A 27,603-nucleotide genomic window follows, 5' to 3' on the forward strand; every position below is an offset into this window, starting at 1 on the left:
TCAGCGCTTCAGCGGTTATCGCCAGAGCGAATTGTGCCACTGCTGTCTCCTATCTCATTTGAAAGTGGGGCTGCCGGGAGGGTCATGAGTATATGTACCTGGGAGTGTGGGGCGTTTTCCCCTCCGGGTCGAGCTCATGCCAGCCAACCCTGTGGCAGAGAATGTGTTGGGCACCATCGGTGAGGATTGCATAGCGGAACCTTGTATACCTTCTTCGCACTGACACCATCATCTATGCTTGGTGACATCGCATGTACATGCAGGGACCATTTGCTGGACGGTCCAATTGATCCCACAAATATGGAAAACCTGGCGCACGAAGTCCGTCGAAGGTCTCTCTGAGTACCTCGGGTGCGTTGTACCATATTAGTGTCCATGTCTCTTTTCAGAATTGTGTTCTGACGGATACATGCTCTTGTAGGCTGTCGTGGGGCATCTCAGGGGTATTCTTCGGTGTCTACGCTATCGTTCAGGACTTGAACATACCCTTGATTGTGCAGCCGCAGCTGCTCTCCACCCTTTCTTACTTGTCCTGGGCGCAGGTGAGTTACGTGAACGGTCGTCCTGCTCAAGAGTCCTGATGCACCTCTTGTTTCCTAGTGCCAGTATTATGGGAGAAAACGTTCTCGCAGGACGTCGATTCTTCTGTATGTCAGTGTGATGGCGATCTCTGCCGGCTTCGAAGTTGGTATGATCTACGCAGTGCGGGTACGTTCCTGCTACATCGCGGCTTGGCCCTACACCAATATTGAGCCTCATGAAGATATGTTTAAGCCAGCGTACAACCGCGGTAATGACAGACCGGTGCAGTTTTTTGGTGCATTCAGCACCGTGCTGCTTTCCATTGCTCTGCTGTACGTACTTACACCCTAGTAAATTCCCCGCTTCCGTCCACTCCGAGTCCGAACTGACGTATGCACACTGCAGCCCGCAGTATTACGAAATCTACAAGCACAAGGAGGTCATTGGCATCTCTATTTTGTTTATGATCGTGGACATGCTGGGAGGCGTGTTCAGTGACCTCTCGCTCGCGTTCAAGGAGAGCTTTGACGTCGTCGCGGGGGTGACTTACTCTCTAGTGGTGGTCAGTTCTTCCTCCACTGTTTCGTCTCTTGAACAGAATGCGACTCACTAACATGCACCCTGTTGCAGGTTTTGGATGGGATCGTGCTATTGTGTGCGATCATATTGAATCCTCGAGCTGCGCGCCGGCGAAAGCGTGCTCAGGCTGTTTCGGAAGAGTCTGGACATGGTCAGCACCCTGAGGACGTGGAGGGTCGTCCTCAGGATACGTCAGCCGATCCGGTTGCTCCTTCACCGCAAGAGAGCAAGACCGAGACGCATGGCGACTTGGCACGCACTCCGGATCCGTCGAACCTCGGTAACAAGTTACAATGACATACCAGACCCGTTGATAGAGAAAGGACCACCCTAGCATACGCTCGAGCTTCACTTACGATGCATTGAACACTATACCACCACTCCTCAACGTATGTAATCATAGTGGGTTCGACAGAGACGATCTCCAGGTTGTGCGCTCTCCTCATGGCATGGACGGATCTATGGTCATACGGCGTTCGATACCAACACACTCGCAGTAGGCTAATATAGAGCGAGCACACACATATAGGGATGTCCCATTCCTTCAAAACATCCACCCTGTGAAGGAGAAAAGTAGTGTGGATGATCTGCAGAACGAGCGAAAACAGAAGTATTCGCAAGCAATTTTGCCGTATCGTTTAACGCCAGAGCGGTAGAGAAAAGCCCGCATGAGACGTAGATAATTACGGCAGAATACAGAGGAGCGTCGCACACGTAGGAAGGGTTGTTAGGAATGTTGTATTGTGGTCATGGCAGTGGACAAGGAACAAGGACCGCTACCAGCCTCTCCCCGGGTTTATATGCCGCTCAGGACTTACTTACGTAATGTTAATTGATCATTTGCCTTTCCTGGACCGAGTTCTCTGCAAGCCTTAGCCAGCACAACCTGAGTCGCCTGCACATTGCCCACAGCTGCTCAATCTATCTAGTACCATGTCTAGGCGACATCCTGGCGGACACACTATACCTGACAATCCGCACTGGATCGAATTCCCTCGTTCGGACGGGAGTCCCTCCCACCTCCCAAAGAATACCACGAAAGTGATAGACAGCGAGGGCCAGGTCAACTACATGCGCCCGGTCGAGATGGAGGAAAGTCTGTCAATCCTGTGGAGAGTGTCTGTTGGGGCTGCTATGGCCACACGGATGAACATGCCTAGTGAGTATCGTCCAGTTTCGTCCACTTACCATCCCTAACTTCATGAAAGAGGGACCTAGTTACGTCCTGAAGGATTTCCCCAAGGGCTATCAACTATATGACCACAATAAAGGTCCTGCCAAAGCTCCGAGACATGACCCATACCTCTACGGTACGCTCGAGTACTTCGTACCTGCGGCATTCAGTTGATTTGTCTCCAGGATCTACCAATGTCAATCGGTTTCGCTCTACGAACGAGTTCATACCACATGCTATATGGCTCATGACAGACGAAACTCTGAACCGCGCAAACTGCCAGTGCAAATACTGTACCAAGCAGCCGCAGCGTATCATCTCGGACACGATGGGCCTCAGCGCACGGCGATCCGCTTCCGCAGCCTCGGGACTCCCCCCGTCTGCCTCACGTCCTCCGCGAGTGCGTCGCGAACCTCGTGAGCGGCGACAGGATCGTGTCGCGACGAAGCCTTTTGCCGCGGTACGTCGCGCACCGAAGCCTCTGCCGGTTGGGCCGCAGCAATATATCACCCCGGAGCGCGACCTTGACGTCCGTACCTCGTTCGCACTTGAAGAGGGCCATCGTCCCCGGAGGTATCGGAAGGGCGAGTTGCTGTGGTACCATCTTGACCCTCCAATACGAGGACGCAACCCCGAGGAGGACATCACCTTCTGGCCCGGTATCGTCGATGAGTCTCACATCAAGACTAACGCTGTTCCTACGGCATCTCCAGACGGCGACGTGGATATGGCGCCGGTCTACGCGGAGAAAGACGCGGATGGGGTACCGTTGGGACCTAATGAGATCCCTCTAGAGGCGCCGGGGTCGGTTCCGTGGAGGATAGAGCAGTGGTATATCTACAAGGTCAAACTTCTCGGCGCAGCCTGCAGCGTCTTCGTCGCGGAGGAGCAGGTCCTTCCCTACCTCGCCTACGCGCCGACAGATCAGGTCATCAAACACGTTCAGGACGAGCTCGCGAATTTCCTGCAGACCGTCCCAATCGACCAGATGGACAGAGACATCGAGAGCCACATATTCGCTTACGATCCGATGGAAGCGGAACCTCCTGGTGACGCGTACTACACCAAGTACCAGCGAGCGGTCGCGCCCTACACGCTGGCCATCCAGATCGCATCCAACGTGGCACACTACTGGCTGCCAACGGATGAGTGGGACTGCAAGTTCCAGGTGCCACCACCATCCCCCGTCGCGTCTGCCTCTTCGGATCCGCCGGTCCAGCCTCTACCGCAGTCGCAGCCTCAAAATGCAACGTTGCATTCTGTTATTGAGCAGTCGTTGACGAAGAACGCGACATCGTCCGCTTCTATCTCTGGTCCGAACGGCGTTGTGACGGAACCCGAGAGTATCAGCATGCTCGGCCGAGTATCTCGCTCCATGGTTCCACAGACCGTTGTACAAACGCGCTTTCAAGGTTTATGGTGGGGCACGGAACGTATATGGACAGGCGAGCTGGTACGGTTGAAGATTGCGCGCGCGCAATTTGCGCCGAAAGGCACGGACATCATCTTCCCTCCGGCGGGGCCGTCCGCTAGGACATTGGAGTGGTACAAGCAGAAATTTCCGGACATGCTGGAAGGTGGCGAGGACAGCGTAGGAGCCGGCCAACGAGGTCTCTTCTTGCGGTTGGAGGGCCTCGTGGTGGTAGATGTGCCCACGGACGGGTCGTTCACCAAGGAGTGTCGCGCAAGTGGTATGCTTTATGAGGTTGTTGACGAAGATTGGGAAGAGCCACGAGCAAGTCAAGCTGTTCCGGCTGACGCGAAGGGAAAAGGCAGGGCGCGTGAGTCTCCCGACGGTAAGTCCGGTACATGGCATGTACCAGTTACATCGACTGATGCTCTATTCCCAGAGACTATGCCGGACTCTATCTCACAAGGACCCAGTGGTTCATCCTTCATGCCCCAGCCGTCTCCGCCGAAAACACCCCTACCTAATCCAGATCCCACAGTGCCGGTCTCCGAAACTGCCGCATCCCAACCCTCGCCTGCTGCCACGCCTACTTCCGGGGCCGCTGATACAGCGTCCGAGAAGAAGTCCGACCTACATTCCCATCCTGTTCTCTTTACACCTTACCCGCTTCCTCCAGCCTCTGCCTCTTACAAATTCCGTCCAATTCTACCCGACGGCTATGAAGTAGTTATCTCGCTTTCGCTCATTAGCGGACGATACTACCCCGGTCTACTGCGTCATCCTCTCTTGGAGTCGACCATCAAGGATGCTCTGGCGAACCAGGACGAGCTGTCACATCGTCATCTATGGGCACTCGATGGCCTGTCTCCAGGTGTCCACCAATCCATGGACCCTAGATACTGGAAGGGCTCCCGATTGCTCATGTTCCAAGACGCGGACAAGGATGCGCGGGATCGGTTCAAGGAACTTTGGGAGGAGACGAAGATGGCGCGGTTACACCCGGAATCCGGTGAGGCTGCTATGGAGGTCGATTAGTTTGCCTCGTGTCATTGTATTCTTGTTGTAAGCTTGTTGTCTTTGCTACTTGAGCGTATGTGAACATCCAGGTTGCTCTCCGAGCCACCCGCGCGGCTGTCGTGGCTTCTGCATGATAAGATTTTGATTGTTACCGAGTAATAAAGGGCGACTAGTTTGGGGTGTAATCGGGCATTACTCGGGTAAGCCTGAGTAACTAACTAGTACGGCCGCTAAGGACTTCGCTGTCGGATGTTGGAATTCGGTCATTGCTCATCTTCCCGCACGACCACCACCGCCGAAATTCTTTTGTCCTCTGAAGCGCTGCTGGTCGTTGACGAAGCAGAGGATCCGTCGCGTCTCTCCCCGCAACTTGTTGCCTATACCCCCTCTGGATAACCTGCGACATTAGTTCGACTCGGCGGATCCTCTGAGGCGCGAATCTCGTTCTCGATTCTCTGCCGTCATTCCATTCTCCCCCTCCTCTACTCTCGACCGACCCGGCTTAAGTTCTCTGTCCATCGCTCTCGCTATCGCACTGTCTCGCTCCTTGTTATGGTCTCTCTCACCCTCACGTCTTCTCGGTCTTCTAGCATACTCTCGTCTTCATCCAAGAACAGTATATCTCATGTACCTCCGTCGCCCTCGCCTTCAGTCCCGCCCTCTCCCGCTCGTTCGGACTCCGCCATATCTACCTCAAGTTCGTCAAGTGGTAGCGTAGGTAGAACGGAGGATGGTATGTTCGAAGTATGCATCGCCTCATGTGCATGGTTGACGAGCTTCACAAACCAGAGGACCACACCATCACCGTGAAACGCGGATCCATGTTGTCCATCATGTCCAAGAGAAGTGAGAGGAGCCATGAGTACGTCTATCCGTCCGTTCAATTGCTACGACGAGCAGCCCCAAAGGAGTGTTGTAAGCGGGGCGGAGGGTGCAATGTATTACTCTCGGGGTGTAAAGCGTTTCGTCCTGACGGGATTAGAGGCGCATTGCGCGTGCCACTTAACACTCGTCGAGCGTGGCCGTGTCTCCAAGTATGACATCCTCGAGTTGCTTCAGTAGCGCAGAGCGTTAGATATACTCCGCGCACCCGCCGCAGGCACTGTTCATTAACAGTGCGTAGTGATGTTCGTAGTCAACGAATATGTCGTGTTCTCGATGCGGGCGAATACGGGGCTTTTGCTAGTCGTATGCACTTCCGCGTGTTCAAAATCTAACCAGCCTGCAGTGATCTGCGCTTCCTCGCCGTTCCCACTCAAATGACTGAGCTTTCTTACACGATCTCGGATATCCAGACTCGCATCTTCGGTGAGTTGATCGACGCTATCCGGGAACCCATGCGATTTGCCTGTGACTGACCTCGTGCCCCGCTCGTCGCCCTTTTCAGAAATTCAAGAGCTACGGCACAAGTCTCAGTCTTCCAGCGATGGAAGCAACACTACAAGTGTTATTGATCAGTCACTGGTCAGTTTGGACGAGCGTCTCGAAGTTGTGTCGAAGGGTATCAAGGCTGTCAACGAAGCACTGGAGCCCCTCTCGAGTCGCGCAGAACGAACTCTCAACTCAGAAGAGGAAGAGGAAGCGGCAATTTTGCGTAAACATGCTGCGCTAGTGACTGAATGGGAAGCGGTTCAGAAGGACATTCAGGTCCTCAGAGAAGAGCTGAAGGAAGACAAGTGGTTGACCGTGTTCCGTACTGTCACGGACCAAGCAGACGGCATGATGTCCAGTCTGGAGAAAGCCGTCAACCGATGCCAGGTATAGCCTTCAGTTGTCATCTCTTTGCATTGTTGTTGACGACAATAACACTACCGTAGGACTTCATGTGGCAAGTGCAGAAGCGAGGTCTAGACGACGCGGTCACCCCGTCGACCTCCTCAAGTTCAGGGCGTTCCGATAAGGCGTCTCTGAATTACGAGACCTTCATGTCGCTCTTGGAGTCGTTTGAAGCGAAGAAGAAGTACGTTCAGTTGTCTTGTTCATTGGCACGTAATCCCTGACCGATTCTCAGGCACTATATGCCGGCCACCACCAAAGTTCTGTCCATCATAGACAAAGGAGTTCAAGACCGTGTAACCAAGAACGGCGAATGTCTGCGAAGACATGCGGAGTGCACACAGCGCTGGCGCAACCTCAAAGAACGAATAGCGAGGACGGATACCGATATGGACAACCTACGGCGAGTCTTCCTACAGGGAAGCGACTCCGCTCTGAGTTCAGGTGGCTCAAGCCAGTCAGGCACGACATCGGTGTCCAAGAATGGATATCTTGCTACGCCTCCCAGCGGCGACAAGAAGGGCCGTTCCCCAAGTGGGGCAGGCACTATCTCGCGATCTATCTCACCATTCCGCAAGATCGCCCGGAAGCTCAAGGCGGCTGGCTCGGGGACGAAGTCGCCTGCCCCACGCACCTTCACCCCTGTTCCAAGCAAGAGTCCTGCTCCCTCGCGGATGCCTTCCTCCGAACCCACGCGCACCCTCCGCCACAGGGCTTCTATGTTCCATTTCCTCAATGGCGGCCAACCCCCCACGCCGACCACTCCCGACCGACCCTCTCACAAATACAGTAACAGTGTCACTCCCGACTCGTCCCCGTCCAGAAAGCTCGATGCGAACTCCACGTTGAAGTCCTCTCGGCCAGCATGGAATAGCTCGACGAGGGTTGAGCAGGAAGAGCGCGGTGGGACGATCAAGCAGTCCCCTCGGCGACCGTCTATCTCTGGTCGCCCGCGCAATTCGGCAGACGATATACCCCCGGTCCCCCAGCTGTACAAACGGAGTTTATCGCGAAGCTCCATGGCCTCTTCCCGGCCGTGGTCCCCTGTAACATCTTCTGTTTCCACTGCTCAGTCCTCGACTACGCCGTTTTCTATGTATCGGCCACCCTCGCGTTCTCACACGCCCGCTGGCCTACCCTTCACCAGCACTACACCAGGACCTACACACATATCACCTCCTCGTACGCGTCCGAAGACGCCCAGTCATATCCCCGCCCCCTCGAAGCACCTCCGATCATTGTCATCTGGAGATGGAGACACGAGCCCAACGTCACTGATGCAGCGTGCTTTGTCCCCGACCCTGTCTGTGTCGGGAGGTCTGAACAACTTCCCTGCCCGGCCTCCCAGCCGCTCTATGATACCGATTCCGAGCGTCCACGTCTCGTCAGCATCGCGGCCGGGTACAGCTATGTCCTACCGACCAGACAGCGCGATGTCTTTCCGTACATCCACGGCTCGCGCGCAGACGCCGGAAGGTATCTTCCGGATGACACCTCGACCTCGCGCGCCTCCATCTAGTTTCAAGGATGGAGCTGGTCCTCGCACTCCAAGCTCCCGCCCCAGCTCTCGGGCAGGTGCCGAGACCCCAGACGAGTTCCTTGGCGAGCCCGAGCATTTCTACGTCCCGGCCAACTACAGGGACCCTCTCGACGTGGAAGTGGCAAACATCGTCAACTCTATTCCACATAGCCTGATCGTGGAGCGTGTGGACCCTCCCTTGAGAAACATCCCGAAGGGGAACGAGGAGATTAGCGCCTCATACGCATTTTCGAACACATTGGGCAGGAAGGTTGTTGCATGTAAGCTTACGACGATGACGCGTTCGGGGAAGGCCCCGACCAGGAAGGTAATGTGCCGTGTAGGTGGAGGTACGTCCTTCTATCCAACCGCTTGTTCCAGGGGAGGGCGATGTAGACGTTGACTCGCGATTGCAGGCTGGCAGGATCTCCGACTTTATGTTATGACCCGTCAATCTGCATGAAGTGTACTTGGAGGTATGGGGAGGGTTGGAACTGGGAGCTCTGGATCGTATGGATTGAAGGACAGTAATCGGCGACACTAAACTACCATCGTAATCTTTTGGCGTATGTCCATCTCCGACGTTCGTTATGCAGCATGCCTTGTGCAACATAAATTTCTGTGTCCATGTTCTGACAAGGAGACTTCGAACAGATGCGATAAGAGCAGGAAGAGCGAGACTGAAATATCGATGCTAATTTGTCGGCATCTTGAGGCAGGTCGTGCGGAGGCCATCGCCGGCCCATTTTGCGACTTCGACGAGAAGATCGCGTTTTTTGTCCGCGCCTGCGGCTGACTTCAACTCGTAGAGCGTAGCTGTTGATACGGAGATGAGCACATCACAACAGCAAGGGATAACGATTTGCAGGCACGTACACAGGTTGAATAGGAATGGCTCTGCTGTGACAATGGTAGCAGGTGAGGTTCGAAGTGCATTCTCCAGCACCTCGATGCCCTACGTCAAGAGTTAGCCCCGTTCCACAATGCACGACGATCGTCATTACCTCTTGCAACCGCCCTTGGTTGAGCAGCGCCACGGCGAGATTGTTCACGGCCACGAAATTCTCCGGGTCGGCGGCGATAACCTTCTGGAGCTCGTTCGACGCACGCTCCCAGTCGCCCTCGGCAGATGCGAATAAAGCGGCGTTCATGATCTTCTGGGCCGGGTCAGCGGTGGGGTCCTCCGCGACAGCCGCGAGGTGCTTCGCCGCCATCGCAATATACCCGCCTTGCAGGTACACGCGGGCGACTGCGGAGCGGAGGGCAGGCGACGTGACGTTGCCGTTCTGGACGCAGAGCGGCTCGAGGATCCTCGCGGCAGCGGCGTAGTCCTATGTGAGTGAGCGGGTGACGAATTAGTTTGGACAGCTCAGACACAACCGGTAAGGGGGACGTGCCTTCATCTCGATGAGCTGCGACGCAATGATGAGGGATACCCTCGACCCGCGCTCGGTCCACATCGCGGCTGCAGCCGGGTCCGTCTTCGCGGCGCGTGCCTTGGTCTTGCAGCGGTGGAGTAGTGCCGCGAGTGCGTCGAGGTAGCCCATGTGGTCCGCCGCCCAATACTTGAGCTTCGCATAGAGGACCTCAAGCTCGAAGGGGAGGACACGGTCGAAAAGGAACGCTCGCTTCTCCGGGGCCTCAATGGCGTGCAAGACGGTGAACAGGTTCGTGCATTCGGCAGACGTCTGGTTGAACAAACGCATGCGGGCAAGCGACGACAACCGCAGATACCATAGCTACGAGGACTTGAACTCAGTACGATGCTAGATGGTGCCGCAGATCGGAGACGTACGGAGAGTATGAACGAAACATCTTCCGGGTCGGCCTCGACGATGCGGTCCCTGGCCTGCCTTGCAATGGCACGCCAACTGTTGGTCATCTGCATGTTCATCTCAGTCAACTCGTTTTACTCTCAGAGCACCGCTGGGAACTCACTACCAGCGGATGAAGTTCACCACCTGCCCGCGTATAATCGCCAGTCAGGTCTCGCGGAGGTCGTTTCTCAGGTGGTATGTATTTCGTTAACAGCGTACTCAACGGGTCTGTCTAATGATACAGCGAGGATGGTTGCGAATAATGTACAGCACTCTTAGATAACCACCACGTCAGAGATGAAAAGAGAGGGGAGCGCACGTTTGGGATAGGCAGGAACATAGTAGGCAGAGTGAGTCCGGGCAAATACAGTTCGGGTACATCTTCTTCGTCTTCATCGTCACTAGCAGCAGCAGCCACGACCGGAGTCGGGGGCACGGATTTGTTGAAGTCAGGGGTGCGAGGAGTAGGAACCGTCGCGGGAGGCGCGAGGGCGATCTCCGCGCTGTGCGCTGAGTCCGCCGACGACTCGTCAGAAGACGTATCAGGGTCCTCAATAAACGGATTCGGCACCTCGGGCTCGCCCACAGGTTCCGGAGGAGACACAAGTGGCGTCTCCCGCGGTACCTCCATCGAAGCAGAGAGCTGTGAATCGAGGGTAGCACCCTGGGCTGCGTCGGCTGTCAATTCCGTTTGAGACACACCAAGGGGGTCCATGGGGAGGATGCGTGGCGAATCGGGGGTGGTAGGCTCAAACTCCAATGGCTCGTCGAATGGCGGCAGCTCGAGGTCTTCTTCAGACAAGGGAACGTCCCAAAGCTGAAGCGTGGAAGGCAAAGGGATCTGATACGACTCTCCTGCGCCTTCGTTTAGCCCTGCAGTAAGTGCGAGGATACCGAAAGCGAGGGAGGGAGCTTGTACGATCACAGGCTCGAGTGCAGGCTCAAAATCGTCAACGTCCTCGTCCTCGCCGGGGAGGGCAATATCGCAGGGTTCAAGCGGAGGAAGAGGAACCTCGTGGGGTTCGGGTGAAGGCAGAGGAATCTCCCAAGGTTCGAGCGGAGGCAGGGAAATCTTCCGGGGATCGATTGCCGGACTCGCTTCTGCAATGAGGCTTTCGGCCGGTATCGATGAAGGTTCTTCGAGCTCAACGAGGAGAAGTGGTGGAGCAGTAAGAGACCCGAAGGTTGAGACGGACTGCCTCTGGACGATCGTGGGCAAGGACTCGTTCAAAGGGAGAACCGAGGTCTCGAGGGGGGCGGTGAGTGATTCAGGGGGAGGGAAACGAGCCGACAGTCCACTGACGCTGCGGCGATCCTGGTCTGGGATGTCCCCGCGGGATGAAGTTGACGATGAAGTATCTACCTGATGCCCCGCAGATTCCGCGCTCGACGACCGGTAATGGCTCGAACTTGATGAGCTGCTGTCCTCGAAATCGTTGAAGTGTTTGCCAAGGCCACCCTCCGAAATGGCCCTAGTCCTGACGAACGCGGCGGCACTGTGCGAGAGAGGAGTGATGGGGAGAGGGATAGGCTGGTGGTCGTCGGGGACGACGTCGGAGACAAGAGGAGAGGGGTGGGCGTCTTCGGACTCAGTGCGACGGTGACCCTTTAGGGAAATGTGGCTGATCCGCCGTTTCAGCCCGCTTACGATCCGCTTGACTCCCTTGGGGGAGGTCTGCGTCGCGGCCGTCGTGGTCGTCGTCGCGGCCGTGGATGGGCGACGCGGTGAGGAGGTAGGTGAGCGGTGAAGGAGAGGCATGGTGTGGTGTTCACATTTGTTGTTAGGAGACCAGGCGGGGGCGGAGGACGCAAGCGTTATATACGGCGTTCAGGCGCAAAATGAGTTCCGCACGCCACACTCGCCCGTCGGGCGTGGCCTCTGCGCCGGGAACGATCTGGACGGGCAGGCGGACGGGTGGCATCGGGCTACGGATGGCGGATGAACTGCATCGTTTCCGTTTCCGTCTGCATCAATCTCCTCAGCACACTGCAAACGCGGACACGACTACCCCACGCCCCCTCGCATGTCAGCACATGTGTGATGCGTGCCCTGTATTCCGGGGCACTTCTGTTCTTCTGATTATTCCATCCGTACGCTCTTGGACGAGTCTACCTGTGCGCTATACGACGAAGAGGACAAGAGGCAGCGCACAGCTTCGACCTGTCTAGGACCGTTCCAGGCGTCTAGACCACCCGGCGTTGAGTGCGAGACTGGTCGAAATGAAGTCATGCCCAGTCTATCTGCATAACAATCTGTCGCGCCATAACCAAAGCCATGAAAGTCGTGAGACCGACTTCTGCGATGTCAATCATATAGTCCAACAACGATTTGCTAGTCGGTCCTAGTTGCTGGGGTCGCCACCCTCGGAGGACCGGAACCCGTATCTCCAACCCGCCCAACTCCCGCCCAGGCAACGACCATCGGAAGTCGGGTTGGACCCGCGAGATCGGGCTGATGTTTCCGTCAAGGTACACAACGACAGCGGGTAATATGTGGGGTTAGTCGCCGATCTCGAGCACATGCCTGCGTCATGACTTAGTACAGTTGAGCCGGATAGCGGTCTGCTCTACAACCGCCACGTTCATGATATCCTGTGATATCGGGGAGGAGAGTATCCTGTAAGTAAGTACATACTCGTATGTCAGGCAGGAACGACCCCGAACCTTGTCATTGCCGAGTAGCCGGCGTCGCTCATGCGTCACCAGTACATGAGCATGGGTGTTGCGGTGTATCTTGAGCCAGCGTATTGTGGATTTAAGAGCGGGAGCAAATCGCTCATGCGACAACAGAATCGTATGCACTGCACAGTGCACAGAGCCAAGGTCAGTTGGCTCGTACATTCTCAAGAGTATGACTGACCTCGCCGACCGCCGCCCGCTCTTCGAAGCACGACAAGACGATGCGGAGATTGACTGACTTATCTCCCATAGGCAGACGATTGACGGGCCTATTGACGAGCGGAGAGGCCCAACAACTCAACTAACGGTATTATACCCTCGTGGTGCCGATTAGTGGGTCTCGGCACCGCAAAACAAGCGTATTCTATAGGAACGACTATCTTCGGCTTAGAAGTAGAGGCTGGCTTGCAAGCGTAGCGTTTCCTGTGCATGAGACTGACCAACTTGTACCGCGAGAACGAGTTCGACAGTAACCAGTATCTGGTGTCGTCCGGTGTTTCGAAGAAAGTGGGAGACTCTTGGTAGAGAGAAAGTACTTTGTTCGTACGGGAGAAGTTTAGTCATTTCTTGACTGAGCATTCTTTGGCTAATGATTGTCGTTATCCGGGATAACTAAATTCTGATTGGGGTCGCACAGCCACATTAGCCAGTGTTGTTGTTCGGAACGCTTCTTATCTCCCGCCGGTTCCACTCGCGTCACCCATGGTCTTTGGATTGTGATGATGCCTAGGACGCTGGTCTACGCTTTGCTCGCCTCTGCGGCAGCTGTTGCTGTCCGTGCTAGTCAAGTACCTCTGACACAGCTTCCAGGAGCTCCGCTTCAAGCATGGATGCCTGTGGCCTCGCCGGAGTTCGGCGGGTTCATCGAGGAGGTTATGAAGAACGGTTCCATCCCCGGGATCTCCGTCGGAGTAGTCCGCCTGGGGGAAGATAAGAAGCCGATTGTGCAACTGGGCTCCTGGGGCAGGAAAACTGAAGACGGAAACGGACACGACCTCAGTCCAGACGTGCGTACGATTAGTGGTTTTTATATGGGCTTGGGCTTGCAGTTAACCCTGATTGGTGTGGCAGTCTCTCTTCGGACTCGCGTCGTGCTCGAAGGCTTTTCTAGCGACGTCCATCGGGATTCTGATGGACGACTTTGCTCAAGGCCGCAATGTAACGCCCTTGCCTGCTGCGGTTGCTCGCTTCGAATACGAGACCAAGGTCAAGGATCTCCTCCCTGAACAGCTCGGATGGGGTCTCCACGACATCAGTGGAGACACCTGGGCTACAGAGAAGGCCAGGATCAAAGATATCTTGGGGCATGTTGCGGGGCTACCGCGCCATGACTACGCATATGCACCGGGAGACACTCCGGAAGCCATTATCCACAGGATGAGAAGCTTGCGCACCGGCTATGAGCTCCGAGAGCAATGGTCTTACAACAACCAGGTACATCAGACTCTCTTGTCTCAGGATGTAAATGGGCGGCTTATGCAGCCCGTAGATGTTCATGCTTGGGGCACACCTTGTCTCCCAGTACACCAACGGCTCGTACGTCGACTTCGTGGTCGGGAGGATATTCAAGCCTCTCGGGATGTCGTCTACTACATTCTGGCCGTCCGAGGCGCAGCGCTCGGGCAAGCTCACGGAGAGATGGACGAAGGACGGCCGACTGATCCCGTTCTGGTTCGACGACGAGATGACGCTCCTCAAGGCCGGACCCGGCGGGATCATTTCCAGCGCCGAGGACATGGTGAAGTGGCTCTCTGTGTGGTTGAACAAGGGCGTCGACCCGGTCTCCGGGGAGACAATCTTCCCCGAGGAGGTCTATGATGCCGTGACCACTGCGCATTGGATCTCGTCTGGGCGACCGAAGCCCAATGAAGGTATCGTTGGGTACGGCATGGGGTGGTTTGTGGGGAATCATGGGGGTATCAATGTTGGTCTTGCCGTTCTATAGTTCGAATTGGTCGCTGATCGTCGCATTGCAGACTGTGTATCACGGTGGCGCAATACCTGGCTACTCGATCCTTACGGGATTCGCGCCTCAAGACAACCTCGGAATCTCTATCCTTGCCAATGCAGACGAGAAAGCCACCTATCTTGAAGCGATTATCAAGCGTATCCTAAGCGATACACTCAGTGCAAACGTGTCTGCGCCTCTTCATACGACCAGGTATGCTTGCTGTGTATGGCTCAGAATATATACTGATCACCACACAGCACATCACCAGAAAGACGAGACACACAGAGAGCGACGGATGCTCGTTCGCCCTCCCTCAGTATGCACGCGTATACCGGAACGTATCGTTCCCCTGGATACAACCCTATCTCCCTCTGCTCCTCCCTCAGCCCATCGAGCGACTGCGAAGACGTACTCGCCGACTTCGCCACGCTCGACTCCCCATCCGCGGCGAACCATAGCCTGTACAGCGCCTTCAAGAGCATCTGGGCTTCGCACGTCCGCCTGCAGCACTTCTCGGGCGACGTCTTCAACATCACATTCACGGCGCTCTTTCCGCATGGCTTTGGGAAGAACACTAGCGCGTTTGAGACAGCGGAGTCGGGTACGTCGGACGGTTGGGTCGAGTTTGTGATGGATGGCGAGCAGGTGAAAGGTTTCGCTCTGTTCAATGACCAGGATGCCGTCGAGGCGAGGAAGAGACATGCTGGGGTAAGGAAGGCAATTCCTGGAACGGCGGATGCTTGGTTCGCGAAAATATGATGTGGGTCCGACGTAGCTGTGTATAACCACTTGGACTCAACTTCCACTCTGGAATAGTGGCGTAGTTGATGGTCATCGGTTAGTCACCGCACTCATACAAGCAATGGGGTACTTTGTTCTGATATTCTCGCACTCATCAAATTACTTGGCCTGCGGGTGAGGAAGTGGCCTTAGGCCCTGGTCGGCAGCGTCAACCCCGGGATCAACCCCTCGAGATTTGGCGTACGATTGATCAATGCTCTGTCTCCCACGATCACCTTTTCGCGCTATCAACGCTGGGGGGTTGACGCTGCCGACCAGGGCCTTAGGGGCTCGCGCGCCGCAAAGCGGCCACAGTGACTGGTAAGGGCCACGGTCAAGTGCCCACCGCTTGTGCCCATGCTTAGCGAGATGCGGTCAGAATCAACCAAACGAGGGTCCACTTCCGTCGAAGCGGCGAGTCATAAGCGCTGGCAGAGTTTGTCTGATCCACAACCTGGCGCGGTGTAACAGCCCAGGACAAAACCATATTGTGATGAAGAAACCAGTGTGCATGCATTAATTGCATATCTGGGATGCATATGGTCTATGAGATAGCAAACGGACGCAACCCCGAGAACGCGCCAGGTCCGGTCCAGGCTAGGGGTCGCGACCCGACATAGACGCGTAGAGAGACGTTTGCGTTTGTGTTGGGATCGCGCGAGGGAAGGATGAAGGAGAAGGCAATGGATTGTGGACGTGTTACATGACGCTCCAATGATTACTCCTGCTGCTTGGCCCGCTCGAGCTTCAGGTAGAACTCCTCCTGGCGCTGAACTGTACGGAAGAAAATGACGCGCATCAGCGACTGCAAGGATGATAACAGAGAGCATGTGGGGATGCGCGGTGGAGGGGTGGATGAGATCCGCGACAAGAAGGGGGTGCTCACCGCGCTTGAGGTGCACGCCATACCTGTTGGGTAGAGGTGAGCTCGCATGACGCGTGAAGGAGAAACGGAGGATAACTGACCAGAATGCGTAGCCCGCGCTGACACCGAGGCCGAGGGCGGTGGTGAGGTCGAGCCAGAAGCGCTTCCTGAGCTTTCCGGTGATGGGTGCGATGGGCATGGTGGTGTTGTGCGGGAGGCAGACGACGACGACGACGGCGGCGAGGATGAGGGCGAAGTCGGAATGAAGGAGAGCAGGCGCCTGGCGGGTGGATGGGCGGTGGCAGGGGCCAAACAGGCGTACACAGGCCATGGCGAGGCTGGTGCGCGTCCTCAGCCTGGCTCGCCGCTGCTCACTCTCTTGATCGACTCCAACACGGGGCAAATATCCGGCCCAGAGCACTACATTCTATTCCATCCAGAGTCCATCTCTCGCCCACCATCATCTGCACCCCTCCCCCAGCATCCCGCTCGCCCGCCACGCCCTCTCTCCAGCTTCCCCGCACGCCCCATCGCACCTCGTCTCTAACTCTCGATAATGGATCAGGACGCGTCTAGTTCAGGTGGCTGGCGGTTCGCACAATGCTTCGGCGACAAGGGCGAGGTCGAGGACATCACAGAGGGTATGTCGCGCATCTCCTCCGGAGCCACTTCGTCCGTCTGTCATACCAGCGTCTTATGCCGTACCGCCCTCAGCCGACATCATCTCCACCGTCGAGTTCGACTCAACAGGCAACTATCTTGCGACCGGAGACAAGGGGGGTCGTGTCGTCTTGTTCGAGCGCAATGAGATGGTGCGTCGCCTCACCGCTGCCGCGTGATTGATGCGCCCTGCTCGCCAGCCACCGCTTATGCTCGCATGTCTCCCAGAAAAAGACCTGCGAGTACAAGTTCTACACCGAGTTCCAGTCGCACGAACCAGAGTTCGACTATCTCAAGTCACTCGAGATTGAGGAGAAGATCAACAAGATCAAGTGGTGCAAACGACAGAACGCTGCACACTTCCTGCTATCGACCAACGGTGCGTACAGCCACCTGTTGTGATCCTAGTCCCCTTGTCCGATCCCTCTCTGCCACAGACAAGACGATCAAGCTATGGAAAGTGTTCGAAAAGCAGTTGCGAGTCGTGTCCGAGAGCAATCTCATAGATGGCCAGAGATCATTACCCCCATCCCTGTCCACACAGCATCTCAGATTGCCCCGGATGACGCAACAAGACAACATCATTGCTGCGGTACCGCGCAAGGTCTACTCGAATGCCCACGCATACCACATCCACTCTATATCCGTCAACTCTGACCAGGAAACATACATTTCCGCTGACGACCTGCGGATAAACCTGTGGAACCTGGATATCAGTGACCGTAGCTTCAGTGAGTGCTGGTCGTGGTGTCTTCATCGACCCCATCACTGAATCACGCGAAGACATCGTTGACATCAAACCTGCTAACATGGAGGAGCTTACGGAGGTCATCACTGCTGCCGAGTTCCACCCCCTACACTGCAATCTGTTCATGTACAGCAGTTCGAAGAGCAACATCAAACTGGCTGACATGCGGGATTCAGCGTTGTGCGACAAGCATGCAAAGAGTGCGTTCCACTTCGATCGGCCATCGTGTGCCGCTGACATCTGACCATGCGCAGTGTTCGAGGAGGAAGAGGACCCAACAAACCGTTCGTTCTTCTCCGAGATCATCTCATCCATCTCGGACGTCAAGTTCAGCCATGACGGCCGATACATCTTGTCGCGCGACTACCTCAACCTCAAGATCTGGGACGTCAACATGGAGAACAGACCGCTGAAGACGATTCCGATCCACGACCATCTTCGCGGGAAGCTCTGCGACCTTTACGAGAACGATTGCATCTTCGACAAGTTTGAATGTATATGGAGTGGCGATGACAAGTGAGTGCCTTCTATACCTGCACGAGCACTTCGTTACACCTTATCGCCCCGTACGTTTGATCGGGTGGCTGACGGCTATCTCCACCTTGCGCGTCAGGAATGTCCTTACTGGGTCGTACCACAACTACTTCCGCATATTTGACGTCGAGACTCTGAACGACGTGGTGTTGCAAGCCGACAAGTCCGCATTCAAGGCGAAGAAGATTGGTGGGCCCTTGCCAGGTAACAAGGCAGGCATGAAGAACGGCCTGCGATCTGGTGGGCTGCGGGAGAACATGGCGCTCGAGACGCTGGACTTCAACAAGAAGATCCTGCACGCGAGTTGGCATCCACGGGAGAGTACCATCGCTGTGAGTTGTTCCTACTTCTTGCATGGGATTGTTGTCGAGACGCTCCCTTCCTATATCACAGATCGCTGCAACAAACAACCTGTTCCTGTACAGCGCGGCATAAGCGAGCGTTCTCCTCCATCCTGTCACCCCATACCTGCTCCTGTCATCTTCATTTCTCCTCGACCACCGATTTCCCTTCAACCTCTACCCGATGTCGTTTCCAGCCGCATACCACCTTCATACTCACGCTGCACGACATGCATTGTCATCACCGGCGGAGCCAAGACCGACGATTCGCGATATCGAGACCTTCAGACGGACACTGCATCTTTTCCTCCGTCCCCCTCCCCCCGCTCCACACTACGGCTCGTTCCTCACCTACTATATATGCGCGCTGCAGCGCTGTTCGTCGCCACCCGGCGTGCCGGGGGGCCTGCACCCCTACCTCACTCTCGCATAATCCGCCTCGCCGCCACTGTCGCTCATCCGCACCATCACGTGTCACGTATTGGACCTCTCTAGCGTACTGCGTACCGTACAATGCACCCTTCCCTCGTCATGCACTGCACCCGCACATGCACATGCACATATGTCTCTATGTCTCGTCGTCCTCGTCTTCTCGTGTCTTTGGCTCGGTCCCCGGTTGACATTGCGTCTCGTCGGCGTCCCCTCGCGTCTCTGTATCATTTCCCTCCCCTCCCCTCCTCTCCTCCGAGTCTTGTCTCTCTCACGTCCTTACGTCGCGCTCATCCACTCGCGTCCGTATCCGTTACATGTCCCGTATTCCGCACATACAACCAAAGAAGAAGGGGGTGGTAGTTATCAAGTAGAAGAGAAGAGAAGAATGTATATTTCGGAGAAGTCTCGATGTTGGTCGTGCCAGCTCGGAGGTTGAGACGATGACGCATAATGCGAGACCTCAGCTGAGGCCAGAGGCCTGAATATTTACATCCTCTCTGTCCAGCGTTGAATGGCTGGCCATGAACAATTCCCGCATGTTAGCTCGGTTTCGTAGCCAGCTCAGTTGTACAGCGAACAGAGAACAGATGTACATACCTTTAAGTAAGTAGGCGATGACCTCACATATGTCCCCGATGACGATCTAGCCGCTCAATCACAAACTCAAGTAATCTTGAAACCAGCTTGAAGCACTGGCAGGCACTCCTCGAGACTCTCCCTCCTCGAGTCGACACCCTCCCTACTTCAAGTTGACACCGTCCCTCCTCGACATCGCTACCTCGCCGACATGGACCAAGAGTCCTTCAGGAAGCTTCTCCAGACTTCTAAATCTGCCTCTACCAGCACTACTACCTCTTCTGCACATGTACGCGGTTCTCTCCTGGCGAATGCCACAGCTCCGGGCAAGAAGAAACAGAAGACTGTAGACGCGTCACAGCCCGCGTTCAAGCCGCGGACGCTGAAGAAGAGTAAGGAAGAGGAGTATAGGGATCGAGCTTCTGAGCGGAGGTTGGGGGTGAATAATGACTTTGCTCAGGTATGTCGGCGTGCCTGCGGAACGACCTCAGTGTGCAGGCCACATATTGTTGGATTTGAACGGGCGGACTAACAGATGATGTACTAGGTTGAGGCACTAGCTGAGGACTTCGAGCGACGACATGCAGAGATTGAGGACCGCAGAGTTGTACGTGTCTCCCTCCATCTCGTGTAGTTCATACCCTCACACCCCAATTACGATCCTTATGCAGGTAGACGAGCAGCGCAAGTATTTAGGCGGAGATAGCCAACACACTGTCCTCGTGAAAGGTCTCGACTTCGCGCTCCTCGAGCAGAACCGCGCACGCGTCGCCGCAGAGACCGCCGCCACGGAGGACGTCTCCCTCGAGCAGGCCTTCATTGAGTCGTCTGCGCAGCCCAAGAAGCGCACGAAGGAAGATATTCTGCGCGAATTGAAGAGCAAGCGCGGCGCTGGGGGTGCAGGGAGCGCGTCAACCGCGCCTGCAGAGGCGGACAAGGCCTTGGAGGAGGCGAAGAAGGCGGGCAAGTTCCGTCCAATTGGGTTCAAGCCGGTTGGAGGTAGCGCGGAGAAGGGTTCGGAAGGCAAGGTGAAGCGGAAGAAGAAGGTCAAGGCGGGCGAGCCGGAGGAGAATGGTGAGAGGAAGAAGAAACGCAAGGTCGCGGCCGATACTCCCCCGGCACCAGAACCAGCTTCGGTACCCTCCGAGCAGCTTCATGGTAGTCGAGAAGCTGCAGCGGATGCGCCCATTGCAGGCCCGTCCACCACGAAACCACCTCCCGCGCCGGAACCGGAGCCCATAGATGAGGACTTTGACATCTTCGCCGGGGCTGGAGAGTACACTGGTATCGACCTCGGAGACGACGACGAAGGCAGCGAGGAAGAAGACTCCAAGCCACCAATACGTGAGTCTGAGGATGGCGAACTGCGCGACGGCAGCGCACCGCGTCCAGGCAGATGGCTCGCGACGTCTGACGACGAGCGGGAGCCCACACCGCCTCCATCGGCAGCTCCGGCACGCGACAGCAAGTCTGCGACAAGGTCAGTGTCGCCACACAGGCCCCCGTCTCCTGGGGAGGACGGTGAGATGATGGAGGAAGAGGAGCGGCCAATTCGGTTGCAGCCGCTCGCGTCCTCTGTGCTGCCCTCGATCAAGGACTTGATCGCCATGAGCGAGGAGGCTGAGAAGGCTGAGAAGAGGAAGGCGAGGAAGGAGAAGAAGAAGGCGGGCGGTGGTGGTGGTGGTGGTGGTGGTGGGGCAGGCGGGAGCAGCGAGAAAGATACGAAAGCCAAAGTTGACAGGGATTATCAACGGTGAGTAGGCTTTCGTATGTTTGCTTTACGTAAAGGTTCTGACAGTGACCGTACAGGCTGAAGGCGTATACGGACAAGAAGAACAAGGCATGATGAGAGCAATGCGACGCTGATAACATATCCTCGAGAATTGGCTTGCTGCTTCCTACTGCGTATCTTTCCAGATAGATGTAATCCAGTGTAAGCAATGCACAGATAACATAAGTTACATAGCGCCGTGACTGTCTAGCAGACCGTGCGATGGGCATCAACAGCATGGCCTACTTCAGAAGCCCCATTTGTCGTAGTCTGTCGCAACTCTCGATGGGCTCTTCGCGGATCTTCTTCACTTTCTCCCAGTCCGTCCCAAGCCCAAAGATCCCAACTTCCTGATCTTCCTGACGTTGTTTCCGGTCCAAACCCCGCTGACACTGAGCGTACAGGTCTTGTGTGAATGCACGCTCGACGCTGCCTTCGAATTTGCGGAGTTGCGGACCGGGTTTGTTCTCGTTGCGCGCAAGCTCTGCAGCTATAGGATGGCCGGAGAACTCCGCGGCATTGACGTGATACTTGACGTTGAGGCCACCAGTCGTACGTTCGACGTTGTAGCGCGCGGATGGGGTGAAGGAGAAACGGGGATCGGGTGTTGGTGGCGTGCTGAAGAGACTGGGGAGGGCATTGAGGAGGGAAAATGCGAACAGGACGAAGAGGGGTAAGAGTTGCATCCATATTGACCGCGGTTCTGCGGCCGCGGCTCGCTCTTGCTGGCGACCGTTCGTGCGTACGCGAGTCGTCCGGAACCCACCAGGACCGAAGGTAGCGGTGAACACTGCGTGCGAATAAGCATCCGGCGCGGTGTTGGAGGACTGTGAGTACTCACTTGGACCGCCAAATGGACCACCGCCAAATGAGCCACCGTTCATTTGCATGCCACCACCGAAGAACATGTTGAACAGTTCTTCGGGACTGATCTCGCCCTCGAATCCTCCACCACCTCCAAATCCGGCTCGAGCAAATGATGGTCCCGGTGACGACCTTCCGCTGAAACGCGACTCGGGGTCTGAGCCATGCTCATCGTATATCGCTCGCTTTTGCGGGTCTGTGACGTTCATGAGAATGTGATCCATGAATATCGCCCAAAGCACTCACCTGAGAGAACCTGGAAAGCCTTGGACACCACTGGACACGTATCACTCAATTACAGCTGTGGTGATCGATGTTTCCGGAAGAACTCACACTTGAACGCCTCGTCGGCGCCGGGAGCGCCATTCTTGTCGGGATGCAGAGCGAGAGCGAGCTAAACCCGCAGTACCCGTTGAGCGGCGGACACAATGAAGTTAACATGCAGTACGCACCTTACGGTAGGCCTTCTTGATCTCCGCCTCTTCGCAATCGCGCTTGAGAGAGAGAATCTCATAGTACTCCGTGACATTGCATGCCCGAACCCTATTCACGACAGCAAGGTTTTCTGGGGTATAGCTCTTCTTCGGAGCACCGTGCGTAGCACCTCCGTTGGCCTTTGCCTTCCCTTCCGCATTCGAAGACTCTGGTGCATGGTGCCTCTGTCGTGCACCCGCGGCGGACGGGTGCGCTTCAGCTGCCGACGAGCTAGCGCTGGGACCTGCACTTGACTCTGCTTGCGACGAGGTCTCCGTGGTTGACTCGCTCGCCTCGACCTCGATAATCTCCAGGAGCTTCACAGCCTCGGCGGTGGAGAAGAGTGTAAGGGACTTCTGGCAGAATCGCTTGGCGGAGGCGTAGTTGCCGGCATTACGGTGCTTTTGAGCAATGTTGAGGCACTTGAGGGCCTCGTCCTTATTGCTCTCCATAATTTCCGCAGCGTATTCAGATGCAACGAGCCAGGAAGAGGGAAGATAAACGATGAGTGGGCGTGGTCGAGGGTCAAGATGAGAGGCGACTTGGCACCAGTGAGGGAACCGCTCAGGTACACGTCTTCAGACTAGGTAAGTATTGATTGTGGGATCATCAACTCCTCTACTTATTCTGATAACAAAGTGTAAGCCACCATAACACATTATGTAATAAATTGTGTCTAGTTGTGTAAGACTAATAGTTATACATAGTAGTACCAGGCTATCGGACTCGCCTTACAAAGCTCCGGTACTTGTCTTCTGCCACCATCTCTGTACGCACGATGCCTGCGGCCACTACAAGCATCGCAGAAGAGTCTGAGGAGCTCGCGCGGTTTAGACAACAATGGCTTGAAGAGGTCCTGTCGAAGAAGAAAGTCCCTTCAGGCGAGGATGCAGCTGGATCCGCTCCTTCTACCGCTACATCCTTCGAAGTCCCAATACAACCTCTTCCACAACCACACACCAGCCACCGACGCGCCTCCCATGGAACTTCCTCTCCCCCTCCAATTGCCCGTAGACTGGGCCCACACGCAACACCAGCGCCCATGGGCCCTGTTCTCCAGCGCGCTGTGGAGGTGTACCGCAAGGCCGTCCTTCATGAACAGCGGAGCGAGCTCGACGATGCCCTGCGATTATATCGAACGGCCTTCAGAATGGATCCTAACGTCGATCGCGCTTACCATCTTATGGAGGACCAGCAGCAGAGGAGGGCTGCTATGGCTTCGGCTCCGAGGCCTCCTGCGCATGAAGTGCATCACCACAAGACGGGGTCAGGCGCCAGCGCGGTGGATTCTCTCATACACGAGCTTGAAGGCGTAGAGATTGGTCCTGCGCGGATACCGGTCGCTCGCGCGCGGGGAGATGGGTTTGTGACGGGAATGCTGGCGGGATTGGTTGCGTCATGGCCGGACCGTCTGAGCTTCGAACCTGAGAATGAGCAGGAGGCGATACCGATCAAGACTATGCCCGACGAGTTGTTGTTGCATGTTCTCAGACTCGTGGACCACACAACTATTGAACGTTTCGCGAGAGTAAACCGCAAGGCCCGCGTTCTCACCTTAGATGCTTCCTTATGGAGGCAAGTAATTCCTATCAACTTCTCAATTTGCCCTTGGATAACATATCGCTTTGCAGGCCATTAGTGCAAACAATATACCGGCCTCCCCAAGTCTCAGATGACGAAGAATTTGACGCGTTAGTCTTGAAGTACATGATGGACTTCCGACGAGTCTACATCGAGCATCCTCGTGTGCGATGCGACGGGCTCTATATTGCTGTCTGCCACTACATGTACGTACATTGTCTATCAATATTGTGTCTCTAATAAACAAAGCGTTGTTGTACTATTAGGCGAGACGGTATCGGAGAGAATGTCTGGGTGAATGTATGTATTCACTCAGTGTGCACGGGTGCCGGAATTATGCTGATTTCCGGCTTCAGTATAGCCACCTTGTCACCTACTATAGATATCTGTGCGTTTTGTCCGTGTCTGTGACCCTGATCCCAGAACTACTAATTGACCGATTTGCAGGAGGTTCTACCCGGATGGTCAAGTGCTGTCGCTTCTCGCCAATGAAGAGCTCTCTCCTTCCCAAGTCATCCCGCTCTTGAAGCCGACCCTTCGCAAGAAGGTTGGTTCTAAGTCCTCTTCCTGTGCATGCTCTCATTGCTTACTATTTGCAGGGGTTTTACGTTGGCAACTGGTACCTTGATGGTACGGCAGTGCACATCGATGAGCTCGTAGAACCTGGTTCGGACGAAACCCGCTATTCATTCCAGATGATTTTGGAGTTGCGCTCACGTCCCCTTGGCCGGTGGAACCGGCTCGATTTTCGGGGTTACGACTCGGTTCACATCGCTACGGGCGAAGCGACACCCCTTGCGCTCAAAAATGAGCGGCCGTTCTGGTTCTCGAAGGTGCGCTCGTATGCTTGAGCGCTGGACTAGGACAATTCCGCGTTCGTTGTATATGACGCCGTTACGAAGGCACCCTGGAGGCCTACCAGGGGCAATAGAGTTCTTCTGGATTCTTTTGAATTCGTCTGTTGTTGGCGTCTCCGCACGACGCCCGCGGCACGGTCGAGCGTCAAGGAGGAAAAGAAGGTTATGAAAGTAGGACGGGGTCAGTTGCGTGTTACTCGCGCTGGCCGCAGAAATTATGGGGACTTCGGACCCTACTCGGCACATCGTAAGTGGTCGGTTGCGGCGACCGTGTGGGTTATTCACTCTGAATTGCAGGGGTTCCACGAATGCTCACGGAGACACGCACAGCGCCATGGAACAAGTCAGGTGTAGTGAGCTCCATGTAGTCGACATCTGTCATGACCTCTAGTGCTGTGAAGCGGGCGGGTAGGTATACCGCTCTCAGGCTGACCGCCAAGTAGTAGTCACGGCGCCATACACCTTGATGAACAGCATACATTGACGCACACGAACACCCACGCTCATGTCAGTCCCGTCCCTAGCTTACGATCGAATGGCACCTGTCCAATGCTTTGACCGCTGACAGGTTTTCTCACCCCAGTGTCGACAATGGTTACCAAGACTGCACACATCTCCGCCTCACCATTGCCACCCCACGGAAGCACCTCGCGGGTGTGTCTCTGACTGTAGCTTGGTTTTGATAAGCCATGCCGCGTGTATTGAACAACTTGAACAGACGGCCTGCGGAAGGACGGTTCGGATCCCCGCGAATGGTGCGGACTTCGGGTGCTCTTGTCACATGTTTTCTGATGGTGAAGCGATCTAAGGTTCCACCGCTCAATGCCCTGCCGCCGCTCTGCATTCCGCAGAGTAGGGTCATCTTCTTGAACGCCACCGACACAGGTCGGGGTCTGGAGATTGCAGACGACGTGTGGCGCCGATGCCGTTACCACTCAAGTGGACAGCCCACTTAACTCGGAACCGATGTAATCGTGAGTAGCTTCCGTGCCTCCTTCTGCCCTTCCTACGTTGCGTAAAAGGTACTGCTAGCTGAGAGCACATCTAGAATCTATCCCCCTCCATGGCGCCAGTAACCGTCCTCCAGGCGAACCTCGCCACGATATGCTTTTCTAGCGCGCTCTATGGTGTTTTCTTCGTGCTGACCGTGACATCCCTTGCCATCACCATCCGGAGGCATAAGGAAGAGTCCATTGGAGCTGTCCCAACTTCAGCCGCTAAGAAGCCCAAGTTCCGTTTCGTTGGACCTTGGGGCTCGCCGCTCTTCGTGGCGACGATTGTGTTGTTGCTCGTGATAAGTGCGGTGCGTCAAGTCCAAGCTTACTAGCAACTCTCACCTTGACGCTAGCAAAACCTCTTGTAGGACTGGATAGTGACTCTTGCGCGGTTCTTCAAAGCGTTCTTCAATCTCGAGAGCGGCTCAAATCCGACTGCGTACTACTCGGACTTCTCGCAGCCAACCGCCATTGCCTTGAACGCCTTAACCGTGATGGCTGTCCTTGTCTGCGACCTGATGCTGGTGAGTTCTCCAATCACGAAGCACAGGCGGTCCGAATAGTGACCATTTGAATCCCTGGCAATGAGATATACCGAACATGGATTATCTGGAATCGGAGATACTGGGTTGCGGTTTTGCCTCTGGTAACGACCATTGCGTTGACTGGTGAGGCATGCTCTTTGGTTTTCCTGTATTTACGAAGTGTCTCATGTGAGGCCGTTCAGCTGTTAGCATCGCTATCACATACCTCTACTCGGCGTTAACTCCCCAACGAGCGGCGGCTCTCACCCATTTTATTACCGGGGGTTGCATTTTGACTTTGAGGTATGTTGTCTGAGTAGGGAGTGTAAATCCGACACAATCTGACAGCTTCTTTTCAGCACGAACTTCTACTGCACCGGTAAGTTGTCTGTCTTTCTGCATTGCCTCAAGAACCTCATTGGCATCAGGCATGATTGTTTACCGCTTGGTTTCGGCGAACCGTAGAATGAGCGGGCATGCTGTCCATGACTCCGGACATCGGAGCATCTTAGTACGTCATTATTCTCGCTTGCGTTGTCATAGCGTGCTAACCACTATTGCGCCGTAGAAAGCCATGAGCATCTTCGTAGAAAGCGCAGCGCTCTACGCGTAAGAGTCATAGCTTTATTGCACTTTATGCTGCCCTACCTGATAATGGCAATCACAGCGCCTGGACCCTTTTTTTCTTCGTGGAGTTCCAAGTAGGCTCGGCGATCAGCAGCTTTGCGAATGCGTGCATGCCTTTCGTATCGGGTATATCGCTGTCGCTCATCACGGTCCGGGTTGCACTTGGATGGGCAAATCGCAGTCGCTCCAACGAACTGAGCGCGGGCGAAAGCGTTGGAAACGGTTTTCAAGTTTCGGGGTCTTTGAACCGAAGAGCGGACGCCTACCCTCTACGGGCCATCAACCTCAACGTATCCACGACCGTCGAGCAGGAGACCGACTTTGCGATCCATGGACAAGATAAAACTCGGATTCAATTCTGAGCATGTGTATCTAGAAGTCAATACATGGGAAAGAGTCGACACCTGATGATGCCGCACTGGCCGCTGATTCCGGCGGGTACCAAGAAGTTGTACGGCTGCGGGTCCATCATTCGCGCGAAATCAGCGACTATGCGCTTCGATGCACTGTATAGGTGGGAACTTCAACC

At 55.4% G+C, this 27,603-nt stretch overlaps 11 protein-coding genes across 11 annotated transcripts; 8 read left to right on the forward strand and 3 right to left on the reverse strand.

Moving 5' to 3' along the window:
• The first annotated feature begins 46 nt into the window (after window positions 1-46).
• Window positions 47-1,855, forward strand: L226DRAFT_375270 (uncharacterized protein). The gene is made up of 7 exons (XM_067674346.1): window positions 47-179; window positions 264-351; window positions 422-542; window positions 601-708; window positions 775-872; window positions 928-1,084; window positions 1,153-1,855. The coding sequence occupies exons 1-7, from the start codon at window positions 137-139 to the stop codon at window positions 1,396-1,398; spliced, it is 861 nt and encodes a 286-aa protein (XP_067536968.1). The 5' UTR covers window positions 47-136; the 3' UTR covers window positions 1,399-1,855.
• A 129-nt stretch (window positions 1,856-1,984) lies between these two features.
• On the forward strand, window positions 1,985-4,828 carry L226DRAFT_611784 (uncharacterized protein). The gene is made up of 4 exons (XM_067686314.1): window positions 1,985-2,260; window positions 2,310-2,411; window positions 2,461-4,071; window positions 4,126-4,828. Exons 1-4 carry the CDS (start codon window positions 2,035-2,037, stop codon window positions 4,719-4,721), a joined length of 2,535 nt encoding a protein of 844 aa, XP_067536969.1. The 5' UTR covers window positions 1,985-2,034; the 3' UTR covers window positions 4,722-4,828.
• A 145-nt stretch (window positions 4,829-4,973) lies between these two features.
• L226DRAFT_533507 (uncharacterized protein) lies at window positions 4,974-8,578 on the forward strand. The gene is made up of 7 exons (XM_067680469.1): window positions 4,974-5,436; window positions 5,493-5,565; window positions 5,932-6,011; window positions 6,091-6,461; window positions 6,521-6,663; window positions 6,715-8,348; window positions 8,415-8,578. Exons 1-7 carry the CDS (start codon window positions 5,256-5,258, stop codon window positions 8,459-8,461), a joined length of 2,529 nt encoding a protein of 842 aa, XP_067536970.1. The 5' UTR covers window positions 4,974-5,255; the 3' UTR covers window positions 8,462-8,578.
• Window positions 8,579-8,692: 114 nt separating this feature from the next.
• L226DRAFT_460848 (uncharacterized protein) lies at window positions 8,693-10,446 on the reverse strand (the record flags this gene model as incomplete). Its single annotated transcript, XM_067675614.1, has 8 exons — window positions 8,693-8,814; window positions 8,875-8,953; window positions 9,003-9,329; window positions 9,365-9,366; window positions 9,392-9,737; window positions 9,794-9,880; window positions 9,937-10,047; window positions 10,135-10,446. 8 exons carry the CDS (start codon window positions 10,444-10,446, stop codon window positions 8,693-8,695), a joined length of 1,386 nt encoding a protein of 461 aa, XP_067536971.1.
• Window positions 10,447-13,324: 2,878 nt separating this feature from the next.
• Window positions 13,325-15,204, forward strand: L226DRAFT_460414 (beta-lactamase/transpeptidase-like protein; the record flags this gene model as incomplete). Its single annotated transcript, XM_067675589.1, has 5 exons — window positions 13,325-13,501; window positions 13,566-13,928; window positions 13,984-14,418; window positions 14,471-14,655; window positions 14,703-15,204. 5 exons carry the CDS (start codon window positions 13,325-13,327, stop codon window positions 15,202-15,204), a joined length of 1,662 nt encoding a protein of 553 aa, XP_067536972.1.
• A 490-nt stretch (window positions 15,205-15,694) lies between these two features.
• L226DRAFT_611788 (uncharacterized protein) lies at window positions 15,695-16,421 on the reverse strand (the record flags this gene model as incomplete). Its single annotated transcript, XM_067686315.1, has 3 exons — window positions 15,695-15,999; window positions 16,112-16,134; window positions 16,192-16,421. 3 exons carry the CDS (start codon window positions 16,419-16,421, stop codon window positions 15,944-15,946), a joined length of 309 nt encoding a protein of 102 aa, XP_067536973.1. The 3' UTR covers window positions 15,695-15,943.
• A 225-nt stretch (window positions 16,422-16,646) lies between these two features.
• L226DRAFT_460259 (protein phosphatase 2A regulatory B subunit) lies at window positions 16,647-18,467 on the forward strand (the record flags this gene model as incomplete). The annotated part of the gene is made up of 8 exons (XM_067675577.1): window positions 16,647-16,731; window positions 16,805-16,902; window positions 16,979-17,129; window positions 17,188-17,481; window positions 17,534-17,698; window positions 17,753-18,014; window positions 18,112-18,364; window positions 18,426-18,467. The coding sequence occupies 8 exons, from the start codon at window positions 16,647-16,649 to the stop codon at window positions 18,465-18,467; spliced, it is 1,350 nt and encodes a 449-aa protein (XP_067536974.1).
• Window positions 18,468-19,510: 1,043 nt separating this feature from the next.
• L226DRAFT_533512 (uncharacterized protein) lies at window positions 19,511-21,357 on the forward strand. Its single transcript, XM_067680470.1, has 4 exons — window positions 19,511-19,841; window positions 19,929-19,988; window positions 20,053-21,134; window positions 21,191-21,357. The coding sequence occupies exons 1-4, from the start codon at window positions 19,593-19,595 to the stop codon at window positions 21,225-21,227; spliced, it is 1,428 nt and encodes a 475-aa protein (XP_067536975.1). The 5' UTR covers window positions 19,511-19,592; the 3' UTR covers window positions 21,228-21,357.
• On the reverse strand, window positions 21,198-23,056 carry L226DRAFT_484094 (DnaJ-domain-containing protein). Its single transcript, XM_067677040.1, has 5 exons — window positions 22,469-23,056; window positions 22,350-22,410; window positions 22,263-22,292; window positions 21,994-22,212; window positions 21,198-21,942 (listed from the first exon to the last, which is right to left on the reverse strand). The coding sequence occupies exons 1-5, from the start codon at window positions 22,940-22,942 to the stop codon at window positions 21,395-21,397; spliced, it is 1,332 nt and encodes a 443-aa protein (XP_067536976.1). The 5' UTR covers window positions 22,943-23,056; the 3' UTR covers window positions 21,198-21,394.
• Window positions 23,057-23,232: 176 nt separating this feature from the next.
• L226DRAFT_375597 (uncharacterized protein) lies at window positions 23,233-25,042 on the forward strand. Its single transcript, XM_067674347.1, has 6 exons — window positions 23,233-24,065; window positions 24,122-24,277; window positions 24,338-24,371; window positions 24,428-24,459; window positions 24,519-24,618; window positions 24,671-25,042. Exons 1-6 carry the CDS (start codon window positions 23,269-23,271, stop codon window positions 24,920-24,922), a joined length of 1,371 nt encoding a protein of 456 aa, XP_067536977.1. The 5' UTR covers window positions 23,233-23,268; the 3' UTR covers window positions 24,923-25,042.
• A 949-nt stretch (window positions 25,043-25,991) lies between these two features.
• Window positions 25,992-27,436, forward strand: L226DRAFT_569675 (uncharacterized protein; the record flags this gene model as incomplete). Its single annotated transcript, XM_067684336.1, has 8 exons — window positions 25,992-26,231; window positions 26,292-26,447; window positions 26,513-26,591; window positions 26,651-26,750; window positions 26,807-26,826; window positions 26,876-26,958; window positions 27,016-27,056; window positions 27,115-27,436. The coding sequence occupies 8 exons, from the start codon at window positions 25,992-25,994 to the stop codon at window positions 27,434-27,436; spliced, it is 1,041 nt and encodes a 346-aa protein (XP_067536978.1).
• Between the last annotated feature and the right edge of the window lie 167 nt (window positions 27,437-27,603).

This window comes from Lentinus tigrinus (assembly GCF_003813185.1).
Source record: "Lentinus tigrinus ALCF2SS1-7 unplaced genomic scaffold L226scaffold_8, whole genome shotgun sequence".
NCBI classification, from domain to species: Eukaryota; Fungi; Basidiomycota; class Agaricomycetes; order Polyporales; family Polyporaceae; genus Lentinus; species Lentinus tigrinus.

Coding starts and splice junctions, on each gene's coding strand:
- L226DRAFT_533512 (XM_067680470.1), top strand. CDS start 19,593: ATGGACCAAGAGTCCTTCAGGAAGCTTCTCCAGACTTCTAAATCTGCC. Junction 19,842..19,928: donor TGAATAATGACTTTGCTCAG/GTATGTCGGCGT, acceptor ATGATGTACTAG/GTTGAGGCACTAGCTGAGGA. Junction 19,989..20,052: donor AGATTGAGGACCGCAGAGTT/GTACGTGTCTCC, acceptor ATCCTTATGCAG/GTAGACGAGCAGCGCAAGTA.
- L226DRAFT_484094 (XM_067677040.1), bottom strand. CDS start 22,942: ATGGAGAGCAATAAGGACGAGGCCCTCAAGTGCCTCAACATTGCTCAA. Junction 22,293..22,349: donor CGCCGACGAGGCGTTCAAGT/GTGAGTTCTTCC, acceptor ATACGTGTCCAG/TGGTGTCCAAGGCTTTCCAG. Junction 22,213..22,262: donor GGCTTTCCAGGTTCTCTCAG/GTGAGTGCTTTG, acceptor TGAACGTCACAG/ACCCGCAAAAGCGAGCGATA.
- L226DRAFT_375270 (XM_067674346.1), top strand. CDS start 137: ATGCCAGCCAACCCTGTGGCAGAGAATGTGTTGGGCACCATCG. Junction 543..600: donor CTTACTTGTCCTGGGCGCAG/GTGAGTTACGTG, acceptor CTTGTTTCCTAG/TGCCAGTATTATGGGAGAAA. Junction 709..774: donor GTATGATCTACGCAGTGCGG/GTACGTTCCTGC, acceptor GATATGTTTAAG/CCAGCGTACAACCGCGGTAA.
- L226DRAFT_611784 (XM_067686314.1), top strand. CDS start 2,035: ATGTCTAGGCGACATCCTGGCGGACACACTATACCTGACAATCCGCAC. Junction 2,261..2,309: donor CACACGGATGAACATGCCTA/GTGAGTATCGTC, acceptor ACTTCATGAAAG/AGGGACCTAGTTACGTCCTG. Junction 4,072..4,125: donor GGCGCGTGAGTCTCCCGACG/GTAAGTCCGGTA, acceptor CTCTATTCCCAG/AGACTATGCCGGACTCTATC.
- L226DRAFT_533507 (XM_067680469.1), top strand. CDS start 5,256: ATGGTCTCTCTCACCCTCACGTCTTCTCGGTCTTCTAGCATACTCTCG. Junction 6,012..6,090: donor TATCCAGACTCGCATCTTCG/GTGAGTTGATCG, acceptor CGCCCTTTTCAG/AAATTCAAGAGCTACGGCAC. Junction 8,349..8,414: donor AATGTGCCGTGTAGGTGGAG/GTACGTCCTTCT, acceptor TCGCGATTGCAG/GCTGGCAGGATCTCCGACTT.
- L226DRAFT_375597 (XM_067674347.1), top strand. CDS start 23,269: ATGCCTGCGGCCACTACAAGCATCGCAGAAGAGTCTGAGGAGCTCGCG. Junction 24,066..24,121: donor TTAGATGCTTCCTTATGGAG/GCAAGTAATTCC, acceptor ATCGCTTTGCAG/GCCATTAGTGCAAACAATAT. Junction 24,619..24,670: donor AGCCGACCCTTCGCAAGAAG/GTTGGTTCTAAG, acceptor TACTATTTGCAG/GGGTTTTACGTTGGCAACTG.